The sequence below is a fragment of the Diadema setosum genome, chromosome 21 (genome assembly GCF_964275005.1).
Source record: "Diadema setosum chromosome 21, eeDiaSeto1, whole genome shotgun sequence".
In the NCBI taxonomy this organism is placed as follows: Eukaryota; Metazoa; Echinodermata; class Echinoidea; order Diadematoida; family Diadematidae; genus Diadema; species Diadema setosum.
The window spans coordinates 6,253,396-6,273,229 of NC_092705.1; the positions used below are offsets into that span (position 1 = coordinate 6,253,396).

The 19,834-nt window shown below is 40.5% G+C and overlaps 2 protein-coding genes and 1 long non-coding RNA gene across 3 annotated transcripts; all 3 read left to right on the top strand.

Moving 5' to 3' along the window:
* Nucleotides 1–293: 293 nt before the first annotated feature.
* On the top strand, nt 294–6,336 carry LOC140244732 (tripartite motif-containing protein 2-like). Its single transcript, XM_072324345.1, has 6 exons — nt 294–719; nt 1,099–1,365; nt 1,814–2,539; nt 3,493–3,762; nt 4,575–4,847; nt 5,707–6,336. Exons 1-6 carry the CDS (start codon nt 294–296, stop codon nt 5,989–5,991), a joined length of 2,247 nt encoding a protein of 748 aa, XP_072180446.1. The 3' UTR covers nt 5,992–6,336.
* Nucleotides 6,337–13,241: 6,905 nt separating this feature from the next.
* On the top strand, nt 13,242–14,557 carry LOC140244557 (uncharacterized). Its single transcript, XR_011902286.1, has 3 exons — nt 13,242–13,268; nt 14,084–14,146; nt 14,498–14,557. It is a non-coding gene; the product is annotated as an uncharacterized lncRNA (long non-coding RNA).
* An 865-nt stretch (nt 14,558–15,422) lies between these two features.
* LOC140244851 (uncharacterized) lies at nt 15,423–18,157 on the top strand. The gene is made up of 3 exons (XM_072324460.1): nt 15,423–15,512; nt 15,945–16,982; nt 17,197–18,157. Exons 1-3 carry the CDS (start codon nt 15,423–15,425, stop codon nt 17,383–17,385), a joined length of 1,317 nt encoding a protein of 438 aa, XP_072180561.1. The 3' UTR covers nt 17,386–18,157.
* Nucleotides 18,158–19,834: the final 1,677 nt, after the last annotated feature.

A 19,834-nucleotide genomic window follows, 5' to 3' on the forward strand; every position in this document is an offset into this window, starting at 1 on the left:
TTCGAAACAGAAAAGACGGGAAATTCGGGTCCGTCCTTGTTGTCCATGTTGTCATGTTGCCCATGTCGTCTTGGTCATAAAATCGCCCAAATCTGAGATCAGAAATACATTTCTTTTCGACACTACGGTTATTCACGCTTATTGATATCTTTATTTTTCTCCCGTAGTGCTTAGATACATTTCATGTGATAATGCGCTGTATAAATGTTGTGAATTATTATCATTGTTATTTATTTCTATCCGACAGAAGAGTCTACGAAGCCTGATTTCTGGAGAGCACCCTCAACCAAGGAATGGCGAGTAGTGTAGTGCGTGCCGAGGAGATCGATCGGGAATTTCTGCAGTGCGCCCTTTGCATCGACAGACTTCAGAAGCCCAAGGTACTCACTTGTCAGCACACCTTCTGCGAGGGGTGCCTGGAGCTATGGGTGGCCAAGAACGACAACCAGCTCTCCTGCCCCGTCTGTCGCAAGGAGTACCAACTCCCGGCAAACGGCGTGTCCGCCCTTCCCGACAACTTCTTCGTCAACAGCATCATCGACTTCATCGGGCGGAAGCGACAGGCGTCGGCAAACGCGCAGTTATGTAATGGCTGCGAGAACGAGGCGTCGCATTACTGCCAGGACTGCGAGGAGGAGCTATGCTTTGACTGCGCAGGCGCACATCGTCGTCTCCGCGTGACCAAAAGTCACAAATTGACCACTCTCGATGAATATCAAGTGAGTGAGTGGATAAGTTTTTGGAACCATGAAGGTCCTCCGTTCGTTTTCTCCAGTGGGAGTGTCATTGGAGAGGTGCTTTATGATTGTTGTCAATTCAGGGGGTGATGGACGGAAACTGGTCGGTACCGTGGTAGCTCCCATTTGTTTTAGTGGTCGAGTGATTACGCATTCAAACTCTCTGTCAATCAAATGCAGACAGAACCGGAAATCATTTCTTTCAGTATTAAGGTGGTGTAGCATGCTGTTTCAATGAAAATATTTACGTTGTCATTCTATTAGCTTATGACACACTGGTATTGAATGTTTTCCTTTGGTTCTTAACTTCGTTTTCTTGAAAGTTTTTCAGAAACACGTAGTTTTGTTTCTTGTAATTTAGGCAAGTGGAATGAGGGTGGATTGCGACTTTGCGAAGCAGGAGGACAAAATGTGCCGGAGTCACAGGGGCAACCCGCTGGAGTTCTTCTGCCAGTCTTGCGATATTCCCATCTGTCGGCTCTGCATGCTGAAAGACCACCACATCGGCCAGCATGTCCACATCTCCTTCGGGGAAGCGGCGGCGTTGCGGCGGGAGAGCTTGGGCGCCTTGGCGAGCCGGGCTAAGGAGAAGGTATCAGTGCTCCGCGATGCAATGATGATCTTCAAGGTATGCTTAATCATTTACCGAGACGCTTGGCGTTTGGGGAGCTATACTTGCGAACGGGGATTTGAATTATGAGGGTAGGGAATGGCGAATGAAATTATGAATCTTATGAGTCAAGGGCATACGAATTCTCGCTGCTCACACGTCACTCGCTCTTCGTAGTAAGCTCATGTTTCATGTTTCTGTCTATAAAGTCTGAAAAATTACATGAAGAAATTGTTTTGGATAAAAAACAAACGCATCAAAAAATTTCGTATTTATCCGCCTGAAACATGGAGGAAAAAATAATAATAAACACTTATCTACAAGATCATAGTTATCTCATGCCATTTTACTAAACAGGCAAAGTTGAAGAATCGCGGTCACTATTGCACAAAGCGATGTGGACTGACGAATTTGCTTTGCTACTATTCGCGTCAATCATCATTTTGTTATTGATATTTGTTGGCAGGAAACGCAACGCCGATTGAAGCTGAATCGAGAGCGTATTGAAAGCCAGATCAAGCAACGTAAGCAGAAGATGATCGAGATGATCCAGCTCTTTGAGCAGGAAGCCGCGGCCGAGCTGGAGGAGGAGTTCTCTTCGAGAAACGAGAAGCTGGAGGAGGCGATCCAGAATCAGCAGCGCTTGCTGGACAAGACGCTGAGCGTCTGCAACGTCCTCGAGAACCTGCACGGCGAGGGTGACGATGCCGCACTGCTCTACATTAACCGCGACACGACATGGAAACTCGAAGAGTCTATAAACTTCGACGCGACGATGACGACCGATGACAACGGCTTCATCGGATTTAACTCTGCCGAGGACAGGCACGATCGTGTGGCTGTCTTCGGCCAAGTTCAAAGTCCGACGATGACATCGACGTCCCATGTCGCCATCGGGCTCCAGCCATCATGTCCGCCCGTCATATCGGCTGGAGAGGACGTCTGCCTCACGTTGACGACGAGGAACGCTGGAGGGGAGCGGGTGCGGACGGGCGGCGCTCCGGTGACGGCCAAACTATGCTCACCCGCGGGCGAAGTGGGCATCGCGCGAGTCAGAGATCGCATGGACGGAAACTACGACATCACGTTCAGACCCAACTGCGCAGGCAAACATCGACTCATCCTATCCGTTTTCGGAAAACATATTGGGGAAAGTCCGCTTGAGTTCGACGTCGAACAACCGGAGAGACAAGTAATTATCAGCGAAGATATTATCAGGGGAATGTAGAGTTGGGTCCATGATTAATGGTTTCCAAGGAACACGATGAACTTTGATTGTTGCATAGGCATGATAGGTGTGGATAGGATGATAATTTTGGGGTGATTTAATCGTCGTATATATAGTTCATCATCAGCGGTCATAAAAAAATCCACATAAAACCGATGACAACTCTTAGTGCTACTTCCATCTTAAGTCAATGATGGTAATGGTGCTCCTTTTCTGCCCGCAATTTCAGAATGTAAGGAATTTTTACCAAATGTTCCATACTGATATCTTAAGTTATGACATGGTGTCAGAACTTCCAAAATTGTGTTCCCATCATAATGCCTTAACATGCATTAAAACAAACGTGAAAACTATTTTGATAACTCAAAGACAATTGACGCAAATTCTTAAAACCATACAATGTTGCAATTTCTTGCCATAGTTATATGTTTACATGAACAATTGTTTATGTTAAAGGGGATGGCTAGTAACTGATCGGTGGGAATGCTGGGCGATGATTGTTCCAATCCTTGTGGGATTCATTTAAGAGTACATTATATATCTATTGTTGTGTGAAAATTATTTGCTTCAGAATGGTCTTATATTCAAGTAATGTGCAGTTCAATGTTTCCAGGTTAGCATGCCTGTTCAGAGACGGGACCATCGGAAACAGTAAACTGCACATTACTTGAATATGAGACCATTCTGAAGCAAATAATTTTCACACATCAATAGATATATAATGTACTCTTAAATGAATCCCACAAGGATTGGAACAATCATACCCCAGCATTCTCACTGATTCCCACTGATCAGTTACTAGCCATCCCCTTTAATCAAAACGAAACCATCTCATCAAGGAACGCCTTGATTTAGATGTTTCCAAGTATTCACGTAACCGAATGAGAAAGCTTGCATTTAAATCATAACTTTCACAGGTGATCACCTTCGGAAACTTGACGACATCGGGCGTGAACCCTTTCATGGCCGATGCGCGCCTTCGCGAACCTTGGGGAGTGGCCGTGTCCGACCGTACGGGGCTCGTCTACGTGGCCGACACGGGCAACAGCTGCATCCGGGTATTCGACCTGGACGGCACCCCTAAAGGTCAGATTGGCTTCTCCAACTTCCCGCAGCGCTTCGAACCCGTCGACCTGACGATAAACCACCAGGATCACTTGGTCATTACAGACCATCGGAATCAGCAGGTCAATGAAATTCTTGTTTGGTCAGATAAAGAAAAAACAAACCCCAACACCAGCACCACCACCACCAACAACAACCCAAACATATGCCCTTTCCGATATTGGGCACGAATCAAGCTGTTGTTTCTTGTTTTGTTTTGTTTTGTTGTCCAGTGATATGTATTGTAAAACCTTAATGGTTTTGTTGTGAAATGTGAGAATATGGTCAATTCAATTCAATTATAGATGTCAGCGTTGCGCTCTCATATAATTTCGGTAGTCATGCTATAGTGAGAATATGTTTACGCGAATGAAACTTAGGACGTTGAAATAGATCCAAATTATACGGGATTGAAAAAAAAAAGAAATTGTCTCTGAATACATACAATGAGTGACACATTTCAGCGGAAGAAATAGGCTCTTTGATACTGAACATGCTGAAACAAACATGGATCGAATAATGTCACAATATAAGAATGTGCTAATCTTTTCATGAACCTCATTTTATTTATTTTATATTTTATTATCAGGCACTGTATAGAGTTCCACTATAGGTCATGACAGGTATGCAACTCGGAAAAGGTGTTGTACAACCAATTCTGACATTGACGAGAGCGAGCTAGACTCTGTATTGCAATGCTTACACTGCATTTGACTTAAATAGTCGGGACTATTTACTCCTAGGTGTCCGATTCAGATTTTTGTTTTTGATTTTTTTTTTTTTTTTTGCTGTCAATTTTGTGTGCTCATTACCAATTAGTCATATGATCTGTTCACAATGTATTCCCGACCTTATTCGTGTTATTCGTCTTCTCTTTGCTTTGTAACACATATAGGTGTTAGTCTGCAGTCAAGATGGCTCACTGAACCAGATCTTCGGGGCGGCCGAGCTACGAAGACCGTGCGGCGTGGCGGTGAACAGCCTCGGGAACGCCTACGTCACTGACCACGAGTCGCACTGCGTGAGAGTCTACGACAACGACGGCGCCCACCTCCGCGATCTCGGCGGCTACGGCAACACGTGGGGCAGCTTTCGGGGGCCGATCTCGGCGGCAATCAACAGCAAGGATGAGCTGATCGTCTCCGACCGTGACAATCATCGACTACAGGTATCCACGTCCGATAGATTAGTACCTTCTCTCTCTCTCTCTCTCTCTCTGGTTTCATTACATTTGCTCCTGCGACAATTGCTCCCATGAAACATCTGCAAGCTAAGCCAAACATAAATTCTACTCACAAACATAACTCTAACCGTGCTAACCCTAATCATAATCCTCACGTCGAACCAAACCTAAAACCCTATCACAACCCTAAAACCCTAACCCCCAGTCCTTGGAGAAAATAAGACCGGAGCAAATGCTGCAGGAGCAAATGTCATGTCAACCCCCCCCCCCCCCCCTCCCTCTATCTCTCTCTCTCTCTCTACATACAACCGACCGAGACTCTTTGATTAGGACATGGTTAACATGAGAGTTTTCTTTTTTCTTTTTACATGGGTCACTGGCGCATCAAAGCTCATTTGGGTTATTTTAGGAGACTCACAAATGAAGAAAACTGTTTATCAAAGTATTACTGTACGAGTGGATATGATCGCATACATATCAAATGCCTGCTGGGGTGAAAATGATGTCCCTTACATCATTTTCGAGATGATCTAAATATAATGGAGTATTTTTTTTTTTACGGGATCGTCCCCTTCAGTCGATGGGTATAATGCCACGACTGTTAAAGGTACAAGAAGATGAGCTATGGATTCAGACAGTGCAGGCTATATTTACAGTATTCCGTGCCCCTTCACGATAATACACTAAAAAGTTTGCAAAATACACTTTAGTGTGCTTTCTTGTGCCATGTTTTGTTTTTATAGGTATGAAATAAATCAACGAAAATTCCCCTTGTCGTCGGTCTTTTGCATTATTTTGTACCGTTAACAATCTTCTCTTGGCCACGGTCATCACATTAACACAGGTTTTCGACACCGAAGGGGATTACCTGTTGGAAGTGACCCCATCGGGCGAGGGCGAAGACGAGTTCAAGTACCCGACGGGCGTCGCCGTTGACATCAACGACAACATTTACGTCTGCAATGACTGGAACGGTCGCGTCCTCAAGTTCAGCCCCGACGGCACGTTCCTCAAGCGCGTCGACAGCGACGAGGACGGACTGCGTTACCCCAACGGCATCGCCGTCACCGAGGACGGCAGGGTCGTGGTCGTCGATTACGGCAACGACTGCGTTAAAGTATTCGCCTAGGGCAGGAGATCAGCCGAGATTCACGAAGAACTGATCGCATAGATTGCAATACTTAGTCCTCTTCTTTTCCGTGTCAAGCGCCTGACTCAGAATACGAAAATGTGCCGTCACTTTGGTGTCCTTCTTTCATATCGAAGTGACATTGTTATATTACGTGTGAAGAAATCCTCCAAAACCCCAACTGTATGAAATACGTGAACCTAATTACAACTCGATTTTAATTTGTGACCAACCTGATCATTGTTCATGGAGAGTCATTCCTGTCCAACCGGCTTGATTGGAGTCTCGAAAGCGTACTTGTACATACGTGATACAAGACGTGGTCGTTATCTGCAATCGACATTTTTCGCCATGATTCTGACATTCATTCTTACATTGTTGCACTTCATTCATGACAGTTGTATCATATCCATAGTCTTTGTTCGTTAAAGGCATAATTTACCATTTGCAGATGAAACAAAAACCCAGCATTAGTGCTTTAAAATAGTTCTGAAATGTGAGTTAGGGATAGAAACGACCACTGTCAAAATTTGAATCCGTATAATCGATGTTAAGTGTTGTTCAATACACAAAATGTGAACAATAGTTATAATAAAGATGTTTCCAGACTAAACCGTATACAGTTACGGTTTATGAAGAAAAACCCTGATATATCCTTATATTTTAGGTTTCATTGCAAATATTTCATATGGTAGGATGTTTTATGATACAGCAGACCTACACATATGCATCAAATGTGATATCTTGAACATTTTTGAAATCACTGCTATCAAAGGTAAACTGGACCTTTAATCACTGTTTACTCCACACATTGGACGACTCGACTTACGAAAAACTGGGGTATAAGCTGTAACGCAACATACATTTGCGAAACCTTTCAAGAATGACTTTCCATAATATCAAGCAAACAAAGAGCGTTGGACTCACAATTAACCTTCAGAAATGTGTTTTTATTTTACAGCTGAAGCTACAATCATTTCACTCACCGTATTTGAACTTCTTGCCAAGTCATACCGACGCCAATATCTGCTGGATAGGTGTCGGCGAGTGGCCTCCCGGAAGTCCGGCGAGTGAACACCTGCTGAAGACCGGATATAGTATTGTCTTCCATTTTGTTATCATTTTCTGTGAAAATACGGTGTCTTTCTGTCCGTCTTCAGTTTGCATTTCCTGTGACGTGTACATACAACTATTTAGGCAGATCGGAATGTAATTTCTGAGCAAAAACACTTTCTCGGGCAAATTAATTCCGAAGGCAATTCTTGGGCCAACAATATCAAAAATTTGGCTGCCTATAGTGACATGCATTTTATGCTACAGAGGGGGAAGGAACTTTTATGAAAAGCATTGCCCCGAGTAAATACTAACGTAAGCTTTTTGGGTCTCCACACAAGCCACATGGTGATAAGGCTTGCTCATCAAAAGAAATTGCTGCTTTCTCCTTTCAGAATGAGTAACACTCTGTTTAATACACATGTGTCACCATTTAAACAACACAATCATTCATGCTCGTTTTCAACATTTGTTATATACGTCACATCATAAAAAGATGTAACTCATTCTTCGTTTTGAATTCATTTCGCAAAAAAGCATTCCTTCGTTGATGGAACGATATTTCAAGTTTTATGTTTCGAACCCTGTTGACCTAAACACAATATCCGTCACTTGTCCAAAGAGACAATAAAATCACCTTTACCGTTTTAATGACCTTTCCTGTTCTTCTTGTTTGTCTGTTTTGTTTTGTTTTTCAGCAAGCGTTTATATGTACTGTATTTCGTCTGATAATACATCCGTGTTCTTCACAGGTACCTCGTTCTCCTGTAAGTCTCTAAATGTATTTTAAAAATGTGTCATGTTGTGTTACAACGGACAATCACGTGTCGGCAGTATCATGCAAAATAAATGACATGTACTGGACTGTGACACAATGTGACTGAACTGAGTTTTACTTCAGAACGTCGTTGTGTGATGTTATGGTTATGGTTTGGTTTGGTTTTATTTCTGCATTTTTTTTTCTCCAGGTATACAGATACAAATGGATAAAAAGTGTGTAAGGGAACTTATGGATGGGCCCCATCTTATTCATCTACATGTCCATATCGTTATACTCTAACATTTAGATTGCTATACGGCACATAGTAAGTTCCTCGAGGGGTAGGCGACATATTGTGGGATGACAATGAAAGTGTTGTAGGATGATGAGAATGAAATTGTGAATGATGGTGAAATTGCTGCATCAACGGGGTCATCCCATCCATGAGACTGACACCCACGAGTCATACAACCCACGAGTTCGACATGCAGGAAAGGTCCATGAGTCATACAGCCACGAGTTCGACACTACGTAAAAAGGCCCACGAGTTTGACGGTACGTAAAAACAGCCAATGCACGAGTCCGACATTAAAACACGGGGCTTAATGTGTTGATCTCGTGGGCCTTGTCTACTTATTGTCGAACTCATGGGCTGTATGACTAGTGGGCTATATACGTCGTGGGCTGTATGACTCATGGGCTGTATGATTGGTGGGCTACAGTATGATTCGTAAGTGATCTCGTGACGTGCACCCTGCATGAACATGAATGGCTCCGCGTGTGGTGATGCTGATAATGTAACTACCCATTCTGATTGTGCCAAATCGTCGGTGCTTGCGAGAGTAAGAAATCACATTAAAAAATCTAAGCTTACCATGCACGAGAAGTCAAACATCTACAGTGACACTGCATACTTGCGCCAAGAAGCTATGTGGTGCGAAGGCAAGATTTAGCCATGATATTAACAGTGATACACATGTATTTCAAATTCCCTTCACCCGGTCTGATTTATCGAGATTGTGGCTGAAGAGAATACAACTAATATCGAAGACATAGACCATGCATACATAAAGACCCCGTGTGGAACCAACCATACATCGGTCTCACTTAGTCTAGCGGGATGCCATTCCCTATGGGTGGCGCTACCATACAACCTCAATTGATATTTTGGACATCCTAGTATAGGCCTACCTACCATTGGTTGCGGCCTGTCACTATACCACTGTATAAATCCTTCTTTGGCTGGGAACCCAATACACGTACCGCCAGTCATTGACCCCCTTGGGTTACATCTATCATATCATTACCATGGCAACCGTGCACCTACGTTATTGACACACAATTATGACGTGACGGAGCTGTGAGTGGTCACACAACTGACATATACACCATTCAACTCAAAGTTCTTGGCCCAAAATCCCACTGTCTCACAACTCCATCACTAGGTGGCGCTTATCCATGCTTACTAGTAAGTAAAATCAACTGGAATATGCAGATGAACGTTACTTTAAGCGCTCTCGGTTTAGCCTGAAGACTTCCCATTTATAATATTTCAACTTCAACCAGCACCTTCGTCAGATTGAGGGTCGAATGGGCACTGCTAACATTACCAATCAGATAAACCCCAAGGGGACTGCATATCGAAAATGTCTTGATGAAAAGACTTTAATATCTCTACCTAGCCTGATTAATGAATATTCATGCATGTACACGTAGAAACATGCCTTTTTTTTTCTTTTTTTTTTACAAATAGTTTGAATGATACAAGACCCTTAGCATATGATAGTTTTACTACACAAATTCTGAGTAATTAATATGGCTTGAACCGATTTAGAAGTCTGTTTAAGACTATTTCATTTTTATTTCATTGAATTGACAGTTTAATAAATCTATATTTATAACTTCTTTAACTCATTAGATCTGTTGTTAACTCGCATTGTAATGATGTACACTGAGTATATTACACAGTACGAATAAAGTTGCACCATATAACGTCGGATTGCATTGACAAATCTGTCGACTTCCTTTGGTCAAAAATGTTGACACGCAAGGCCTATTCTACTCATTAGATGGGACAAATATTATAGTTATAACGGCAATAACAAGGGGATATAATGATAATTGAATAGTAACGATTCTCTTTTCATTACCTTAATGAACAACAACAACGATTATTCTAAGAGAGTGGTGAAAAAAAAAGACATTCACATGGAATAATGAATACTGGTAGATAAGCATTGACAGAATGCTACTGGACAGGTACCTCACGATGACAGGGTTACTGGCTAGAACTATACGTCATAATAGCGGTCATATTGTCCGCGCGCATTTCGTCTTTGCATGAAAACGCGACGTTGCGTACTAATTCTGTGTGCTATCTCGGCATCATTGGTAACCAAGCGTTACGATAAGTGTATGGACCTCATTTTTCACATTTATTTACCATGGCCAGAGTTGTTCACTTGAATCACATTCCTATCATAACGAACATTCCACCACTGCGTTCTAAAACAAAACAAAACAAAACAAAACAAAACAAAACAAAACAAAACAAAACAAAACAAAACAAAACAAACAAAACAAAACAAAACAAAACAAAACAGCACTACATAATATGAGATAGAAATGTGAGACCAAAGAAAAAGTAAGTCTTTCTTTTTTTTGTTCCCTTCAATCATTGCATCAAAATTGCGCGCGCATTGGGTGACGTAACAATACTCTATCTCTGTATCCACGGCTCAGGCAGGCAAGCCCAAACATTGCTTTCTTAGCAGATGACCAAGTCACTTGACGGGTTAGTCTGATCTGATCAAAATGGGCAATAATTTGACCAAAATTGATCGTATAGTGTGCTTATTTGGGTGTTGCAAACCGAAAAAGGGTGAGTGACAAATGGACAAATGTTTGTCCAAATTTCGTATGTCCCTTGTGATATTGAAGCGATTTTCTTTTTCTATCTTTTTTTTTAATTCAGCCTATATGTGCATGTTTACATTAATTTTCATCCGTGCATTTTCTGTCATAATCATTCCGACAGGGAACATCGGGGCGAAGCCATACTGTGAAATGCTAGGAATATATCCTTAATATAAGTAGGCCTACTAGTACCTGGTAATTACAAAGTATATGAGGTAATATATATATATATATATATATATATATATATATATATATATATATATATACATATATATGTATATATATATATGTATATATATATATATATATACATTTAATATCGAATTTTCGAGTCGAATAAACTCATTCTTTATTGGCAAAAAATGCAATACAGCTTATTTCTTCATTCTTCGTGGAGCCAATACGTGAATTCTAAACATATAATACATAATATTATACATATATATATATTATATATCTTTTAAGGAATATTTGATAATCAGACGGTATGGAATTCTGTCATCTTACAACTTTATTAACCATCTGTAATATTTCACTTCCCTTTGAATTATTCTGTCTAATTCCCCAATTTGATATATTTCCCTTTTTCCCCATACATTTTGTATGTTTCTGTACCGTTATTAGTTTTAGGTCGAAAACAGAGAGCAAGGAAGACCCGCTCTCTCCCCAAACTCGCACGACACACAGTCATCCTTGCTTGTTCATACGGAATTGGGTGAGTTACTTTACACTGAGTAACACGATGGTCATCCCGAAATACATACAGCTTTTAACAGAGTTGATGCAATCACTGATAAGTTGAAGAACATTAAGTTTGCGGTACTGGTGCAGAGTAAAAACACTATCTTATGTTTATTTGACACAGACAGACACAATTCCATTATGCTTATTTGTAAACTTGCCAGCCCCTATGAATATTATTGATATGAGAATACGTACAAAATTTTTTCGTTAAGTGATTGTGAGGCACATTTTGGCACATACAAGTCATTCCGGAAAAAAAAAAATGCAAAAAATAAAAAATTGTCTCGTTTGGTAGTTTGTAAAGCTATAGAAAACGCGGAAATCGCTAAACTTAAAAGTGTAACTGAGAAGTTATAGAAACATGTTGCTTGACAGAGCTCTGTCTCGTTTGGTAGTTTCTAAAGCTAGAAAACGCGGAAATCGCTATTAAAAGTGTAACTGAGAAGTTATAGAAACATGTTGCTTGACAGAGCTCAATACATATTGGGGAAAAGTGTAAGATTATTCATATTTTATTTCTCTTCGCAGAAGCATGGTGACACACAGCGACTTGAAGGCAAGACAACATCTTCAGGTAAGATCATCCCCCGATATCAATCTAAACGAACAAATTCCTAAGTAGCGCAATGGCACATAGGTACAGGCCAAGTCTGAGAAATGATATTTATTCACTTATTTATTTATTTATTTAATTATTTATTTATTTATTTATTTATTTATTTATTTATTCATTCATTCATTCATTTTTACACGCGGTGTATCTAATCTTTCCATCACTGTTTTCGACTGGTCTTGATTTTGCCTTAATTGTGTATTTCTTTTTTTATGAAGGAGTTTGGAATTGTTTGGTTTTTTTTTTTCAATTTCCGACATCACATTTGTCATCTTTGATAACTTTGATTATCTTTTTTGAATGAATTTTACAGATATTGAATCGAAGTTTTTGCTACATGTGTGTTTGTGGTTTTTTTTTCTTTTTGTTTCCTATCAGAAGATGGAGACTGAGCTGGACCTGAAGCTACGAGCAAATTCCATTGTCCAGAATGTGTTCAAGGTATGGTAACAGAATTTCTTATCAGATAGAATATGTCATTCATAATTTCTGAGTTGATCAGAAAAATAAGATATAAGAACGAATAGCAACATAGGCAAACACTGTTTTTTTCTCTCATTCTCTGTTTTAAGAAGGCAAGGAAAATGACTGAAATCAGACTGAAATCAGACATTGTACAGAATGTACACAAGGAAAGCATCAAGAACATTTTGCAATCGTTTAACTTATTTTGACATATCACATACAACCTTCCAATGGGCCAAAAAGCTGAAATGGTTCGCAACCGATGTTCAATAAGTGATGTTATAATATCAATGATGATACATTTGGCGTTTCGACATTATGATACATACAAGGCGTCATCAGGTAAACGTATCATCGTAAAATTAATGGTTGAAAGTACCTGCCTCCCACTGGCTTCATTAATCCTCTTCCTTACCATGCTTACAGGCAGTAAAGGACCACCAAGCTGCCGAAGAATCAGCGACGAACTTTCTTGACGATGTGCTTGAGGTGAGAAGCATTAACAACGTTGGTTTTCTAGCTCGTTTAATAACTCGTGTTTGGGAAGATTATAGAACAAATGAAACATCAAGGCTTTGACAGGATTGATGTAATACAATGAAGAAAAAAAAAGCGAAGACAGCGATTAAATTTCAATATTTCGTTGATCTAATTTTTCAGGAAGTGGTGAAGGAATCGGAGCTGAAGGTACAAGCAAAGTTCATTGTGCAGAAAGTGTACAAGGTAAGATATCGATTTCATTTGCTATCAATGAACACCCCCCCCCCCCGGTTATTATCATCATTATAAGAGCGCGTCTTTAATATATCAAAAGGTTAATATACAAGTAGATATCAAGATAATGTGCTTATGTTGTGGGAAATCTACATCGCAGCTCGTCGTCTACAATCTAGGATTAAAATCTATACACCTGTACTTGTACTTCATTAACAGTCCAATTAGTCAACACAACATGCGCACACAGCTTGCGTAATCGTTAAACATTTCGAATTGAATCTTCGTCGCATTTTCTATGCCTCCGAACGAAAGATGACTTTTGATTTCATACTTCTCGGTTTTTCTTTTTTTTTTTTTTGTATATCAACGGAGTCAACGACCTTTCATCTCAGTATTGCAGAATGTGAAGTCTGATAGTTGTCGTTATGGATAATGAAAACAAATGAATTTGAGAAACCATAATTTGAACTAGAGAATTCCCATATCACATCAATATACGTCGTCTTTATTTCACATGACGTGGACGAAAAAACAAAAAACAATCTCAGTTTTGGGCACAAGCAAAGACGAATGTGCAGAATGTACGTATATTAAAAACTCATCCTTGTCACTGATTTTCCAAGTTGAAAATTTCCAAAAGACAAGGGACTCTGAAGAGGACATCAAACGGGGAGATGGGGGGGGGGGGGGGGGGAGCGAGACAAGGAAGACCTTTACTCCGTAACAAAATCTACATGCTGTGGAAGACGTAATTCAAGGCATATGTTATAGTCTGCTAATCTTCCCTGTGTTAAGCTAACTGATTTGTTTTTATTTCGCAGGAGGTAAGCAAAGAATTTCAGCTGAGGGCACAAGCAAGGGCTATCGTGCAGAATTCATATGAAGTAAGAGTGACCGCTTTACATTTGTTTTCCTTGATTTTTACTTTTCGTTACCTTTTTTTTTTGAAGACATAAAATGGAAAGAGAAATATGTCGAGTGTGAGAGAGAAAAGGGGTGGAGAAATCAAAGAAAGCGCTTCTCTTTTTCAACATGTTTTTACCTTTCAGTTGATTTGATCTTTTCGTCAACACGACTTAGAATCATACGGATCAAAAGAAAAGAATCATAAACTTGATAAATTTCCTACATTATTGATTAATATGTCTGTAGCATCTACGTAAGTCCGGATGTGTAAATGTATCATGTAAACCCAACTTCGGCTTCATCGATTTTATTCTGTCTCCCCTACGCAGGCGGCTGGAGATCACAACACTGCTGAAGAATCAGCGGCAGTCTTTCTAGACGAAGTTGTCGAGGTAAGAATTTATGCCTTTTTTTTTTCATTTGAACACTAGAGAGTATGATATTTGATACCCTCTTGAGAAGAAGGCATAAACAAACAAACAAACAAACAAACAAACAAACAAACGTATTATCACCATCCACTCGTGTTATGATTCATCACACCAATCTCAACTCATCTTGGCAGTTCTATTGTTTTAATCTCTGGAGAAGCCATAACAAACTTTCGTTTCCTTGCGTCTGTATCTTTTTTTTTTTTTTTCCGGGAAGTTTGCAAGCGTTCAGATCTAAACGCCCAGTCAGGGACCATCATACCGAGAATGTGTACAGCGCAATTAAGTAGTGCCCTTTGTTTTTGCAGTGTCCCACTGGCCTGGCGGTGAATCCTTGTACTAGAGAGAATGGTATTTGATACCCTCTTGAAAACTCACAAGAAAGGACAAACAAACAAACAAACAAACAAACAAACAAACGTATTATCACCATCCACTTGTGTTATGATTCAGCACATCCATCTCAGTGGTTCAATGGCAGGTATTATTTCATCTGTACAGTTTATCGTTCAACCCTGGTTTATTTCCCAGGCTGCCAGAACCCAGAAAGACGCCGAGGACTCTGCACTGGCATTCTTCGACGGTGCTCTGAAGGTAAGAAATGCTTCTTCATCAAGCATATTATCGACCCTTTTTTAAAAATCTTCACATAGATTTCCAGTCCGTTGACAGTGTTCCTAAAAACGATAGTTAAAACACACACATACACACAAAATGAACGAAAGGATTAAAGTCGTCTTATATTCTCTTTCCTTCACGTAAAACAATGTCTAACTCTGTCTGTTTTCTTTTTCGTCATTTCTGTGTACTGGATGCCCAAAAGATGTCAGAGCTGAGAGAATGTACACAAACCATTGTTCAGGATCAGAGCGACACAGCACAGTCTTCTGTGTCTGCAGCTGATGTCAATGACGTAAGTGGTTACGTCATAAACATTAATGGTTGTTGCTGTATGCGTATTTGTCGTGAATATTCATGAAGAGATTATGTGATTTAAAAAAACGGAAAATGGAACGACGACCAGGGATGGACGGGGTAGCCTCTCCATCACGTATTTCTGTTCTCTGGTTTGTCTTCATCAGTAACACGTGGTGTGACGTCGGGGTTGATTTTTGAGCGTGTCCAGCCCTATTTCCAAACTTCAAAGACATTCTTGAAGAACGATTTCTGCCTCCCCCTTCTCTTATATACAATTGTTGATCATTGATAAAGTGTAACTTTGAGGTATAGAGATCAACTACTGTATTTATTCATGTTATAGATGATATTGTAAAATCACCCGCAAACAGGGTTTAATTGATGATTAATTTTTAATTTATGCACCTGTCATTCTGTACCAATGAAGGATGACATCATCGGCCCATTTCAACTGCCGCCAGGCCTTGATGGTCCCGTTGACTACTCAGATCTCTGCGTACCTCAGAGTTATTACATTAATGGGATAAATATTGATACTGCTGAGCCGCACACGAGAAAGGAGCTGCTGTCCAGCCGCGGACCGTGGCCCGGAAAAGATGTCATCACCTACCAAGATCAGTTTGTCGCCAATATGAGAGCTATGGAGGAAAAACTGGCATCGGGAGGGACACACGACGGCGTCAAAGACGCACGAGACTCCGACGGTTCTGACAGCGACCGCGTCTTCACTGGAGAGTCTGGACACGAAAGCGACGACGAGGATGAAGATGGTGTGACAATCTCATTCATTATGGGATCAGAAGGTGCAGGGCACGTCGCCTCGTTGGATATCATACAGCGTAATAGAGAGTGCATCATCCTCTCCAAAGACTCAGACTCTGACGATGATGATGATGACGATGAGGAGGTTGATGATAATGGAGAAAAACTAGAGATCTCTGAATCGGGGAATGATGACAACCTTGGATACGACCCAATCTCCTCTCCACCAACGGCAGTGCCAGTCGTTCTGCCCCCGATCCCTCCTCCTCTCACTTTCCGGGATATTAAAAACCTCGAGCGAGTTGCTCTTCAGAAGATGATCAGTAAAGAGAGGATTCACTTTCCCCCACCCTACCTCCCCTCACCATCATCTTCAAACATCGCAGTGCATGCTGGGAGTTGCTTCATGGTTCAACCTCCTCCAAACCCCATGATGCCTGCTGCTCTACCTCTCCCAGGCAATGCCGTTTCAGGACCAAACATCTCGGCCAACCACCAGCAGCACGCATTAAACAGACGGATGATCACTGGGTATCCTATCAATCCTCTTCTGCCGTTCATCCCTCCCCCATCACGGCTGGTTCCTCCACCCCCTCATCCACAGCCAGACGAGATGTCTCAGTTATTTCAACTGTCGCGGGAGGTCAGAGAAAACGCTGCCAGGGAGCTACTCAACCCAAATCTACTGCATTCCAATCACCAGGTGATTATAATGATTATATACTTGATATCTATACACTGTGCCTAATTTTGCTTGTCGATTTTATTGACCTATTGGAGTCAACGAAAATATGTTTTGTTCCATCATCACATGTTGAATTATCTTCAAAGCTACCATAGTCCCTTTTAGAATTCGCCGATAGCATTATCAAAACTTGAGTTTACATGAGCTCCATTATTTATTGTATTATATGCAGGGCAATGTTGCTCAACACTGGGGGCGTCCTCCTGCAAATCGTATGGACAACCGAAGACCGCCAAACAGGGCGTGGCCCCCTCACAGCATCCCTCCACAGCCACACTCTAGACCACGCCCACCGATGACAATACGACGATGCTATGAGCATATACATCACCCTCGCAACCAGCGAAGAGGGTACAACTAATGACTATAGTGAAATTAACTCTCGGAGGACAATGGTGGAACGGAATCCAGAATATAAAACAACAACAACAACAACAATGCACTTTTAGATAAGGGTAGTTGAATTGTCTATGTCAATAGACCGTCTCTGTAATGTATTCAAATTCTATGCATGGTTTATTCATGAAAGATTGCCTTAAATACTAGTACCACAAAGCCTGCCGGAGGCTTGATCTACTTAGCAAATAGCTGATTGATGCTTTTCCTGCCTAAGAAACTTAATTGAAGGTAGCAGGGAAATAATGGTTCGTTACTATGATAGGCTGTGGGAAAGGAAACATCAGTGAATTTTGATACATGACACGGACAGAAACGGTCCATCGGCATATCCAGTTATGATAATAACTTCACTTTGACATCGCTTGCGAACTCGAGCTGTAAAAAGCACAGGCCTACAGCTAATTTATGGTTAATGTGCTTCGACAAAAATAAGATGCTGCTTGTGAAATATAACATACTGGAGCATAAGAATATAAATTTAAAAAAAAACCAAAAAAACTCGCAAACTCGGAATGCCTACTTACTAAAGGCTAAAAGCATTGGCAATCTAAAGGATCCATAAAAAAGAAAAAACAAACAAACAAACGTTATGGCAATCAAGACAGTGGCTGTCTTTAGAAAGCAAACCAGACCGAGACAGAGTTTTCAAGCAGAGTATACCACTGTTCAAATATCATTTTAAGAATATATTGTATGGGGAAAAAAAAGAAGAAAAACTGTACCTGAAAGCAATGCAAACCAAAGTTTTTATATTATCTTCCGTGAAGAATACTTCAATAAAATATTATAGTAAAATTATGGATGGTTGGCGACCTCCGTTGACCTTGTGTTTTGTTTGTTGCCTGACCTGTAGTCCACCCCCACTAATTCTCTCTCTTTCCCGCTCTCTCTCTCCCTTTCTCTCTCTCTCTCTGTCTGTCTCATACATTTATATACTACATACATGTATATATATTTGTGTATGTGTGTATACATATAAACATACATACATGCATACATACATACATACATAGATACATACATGTAATAAAGACAGACAGATAGAGTACATGTATAAATAAACTCTCTCCCGTACTCAAAATGTTATAGTGTCAAAAACCATAGAGGGCGCAAGCCATGTCGGGTCGAGCAGAGCTGTCGCGCTCGGCCGAGCACTCTCCACCACACAGCGAGAGGGCCTTGACAAAAAGCTAAACACAAACTGGCATGAAATGTCTGCTTGTCGACATTTTTTGTATGGCAGAATACGACTGAGAACTAAGTAGGAGTGTCTTGAGTGAACGTTTGTTCCTCAGACACAAGTGGGACCCATTATCGAGTAAGTGGAAATTACCGGAGAAATATTACACAGGCACATACCAAAATCGTCTATTTGAGTGGTCGCCTAAACTACACTCAACGCAGAGGGCTTAAATGTATCGTGTGGTCTGTCACTGCAACAACAATATTCATTCCAACTACGGACCTTTCGAGGTTTCTTATCATTTCCTGTCCATGACCGATCTGGGTGCAAAAAACACGTTGAATTGGATGCGATCACTAAAAAAAAAAAAAAAAGAAAAGAAAAAAGATTTCGTGATGATTGATGTGATGTTCAGCAATATTAATCCTTGGATAGAGTTTTTTGGGAGAAGATTGACGATGAAGTATAACAAATTAATTAGATTTACTGTTATTACAAAGGCATGATACACCTTGAATATCTCTGTTGTTGTTACTTTCAATTTCATTATTCGTTTTCAGTTATCAAAAAAGTCTATGAAGTCATGTACACGTGTGAGACGTGTACTCTTGTCCGCCAATCACACCCAGGATAGAATAGACAGCTGAGCATGCCTTTATAAGCAAGGCATATTAAACATTTTAAGTTTGATATTGATAATCTCGACTTGCCCATGTAGTATTTATCAATGTTTAGATCAATGTGTTTTCACGGAAATAAAAAGCAAACAAATTTCTGGGTCCTCATTGCATAACCAGTATCTCATCCTCAATGCAGCTGATTATCATTATTGTGAAAAGTCAAAAACTTATTATAGCATAAAAATCCATGAGACATTATGGACCATAATGTATGAAAGTTGTTCTTAGACGCAGTGTTTCTCTTACATTTTAAATCCTCTAAAAACATTTAAAAACAAACAAACAAAGTAACATTCGAATAATAACCTCACTCGTTAATTTATTGTTTATTTCGGTAACATCTCCACTGTTGTTGCTCACTTTACTGTGAAGCTCAAAGGCTCAATAGGGCCTATAAACAATTCCTAGGTAACAATTATTTTTATATTATGATTAGAAGAAAGCTCCAATTCTTCAAACACTGTTAATCTCTTTTCTCGCTTAGTAAGTTCTCTCTATTTCAGATATCCCTAGTGTGTCCTTCGTATTCGTCTTCTTATAGTCCTATG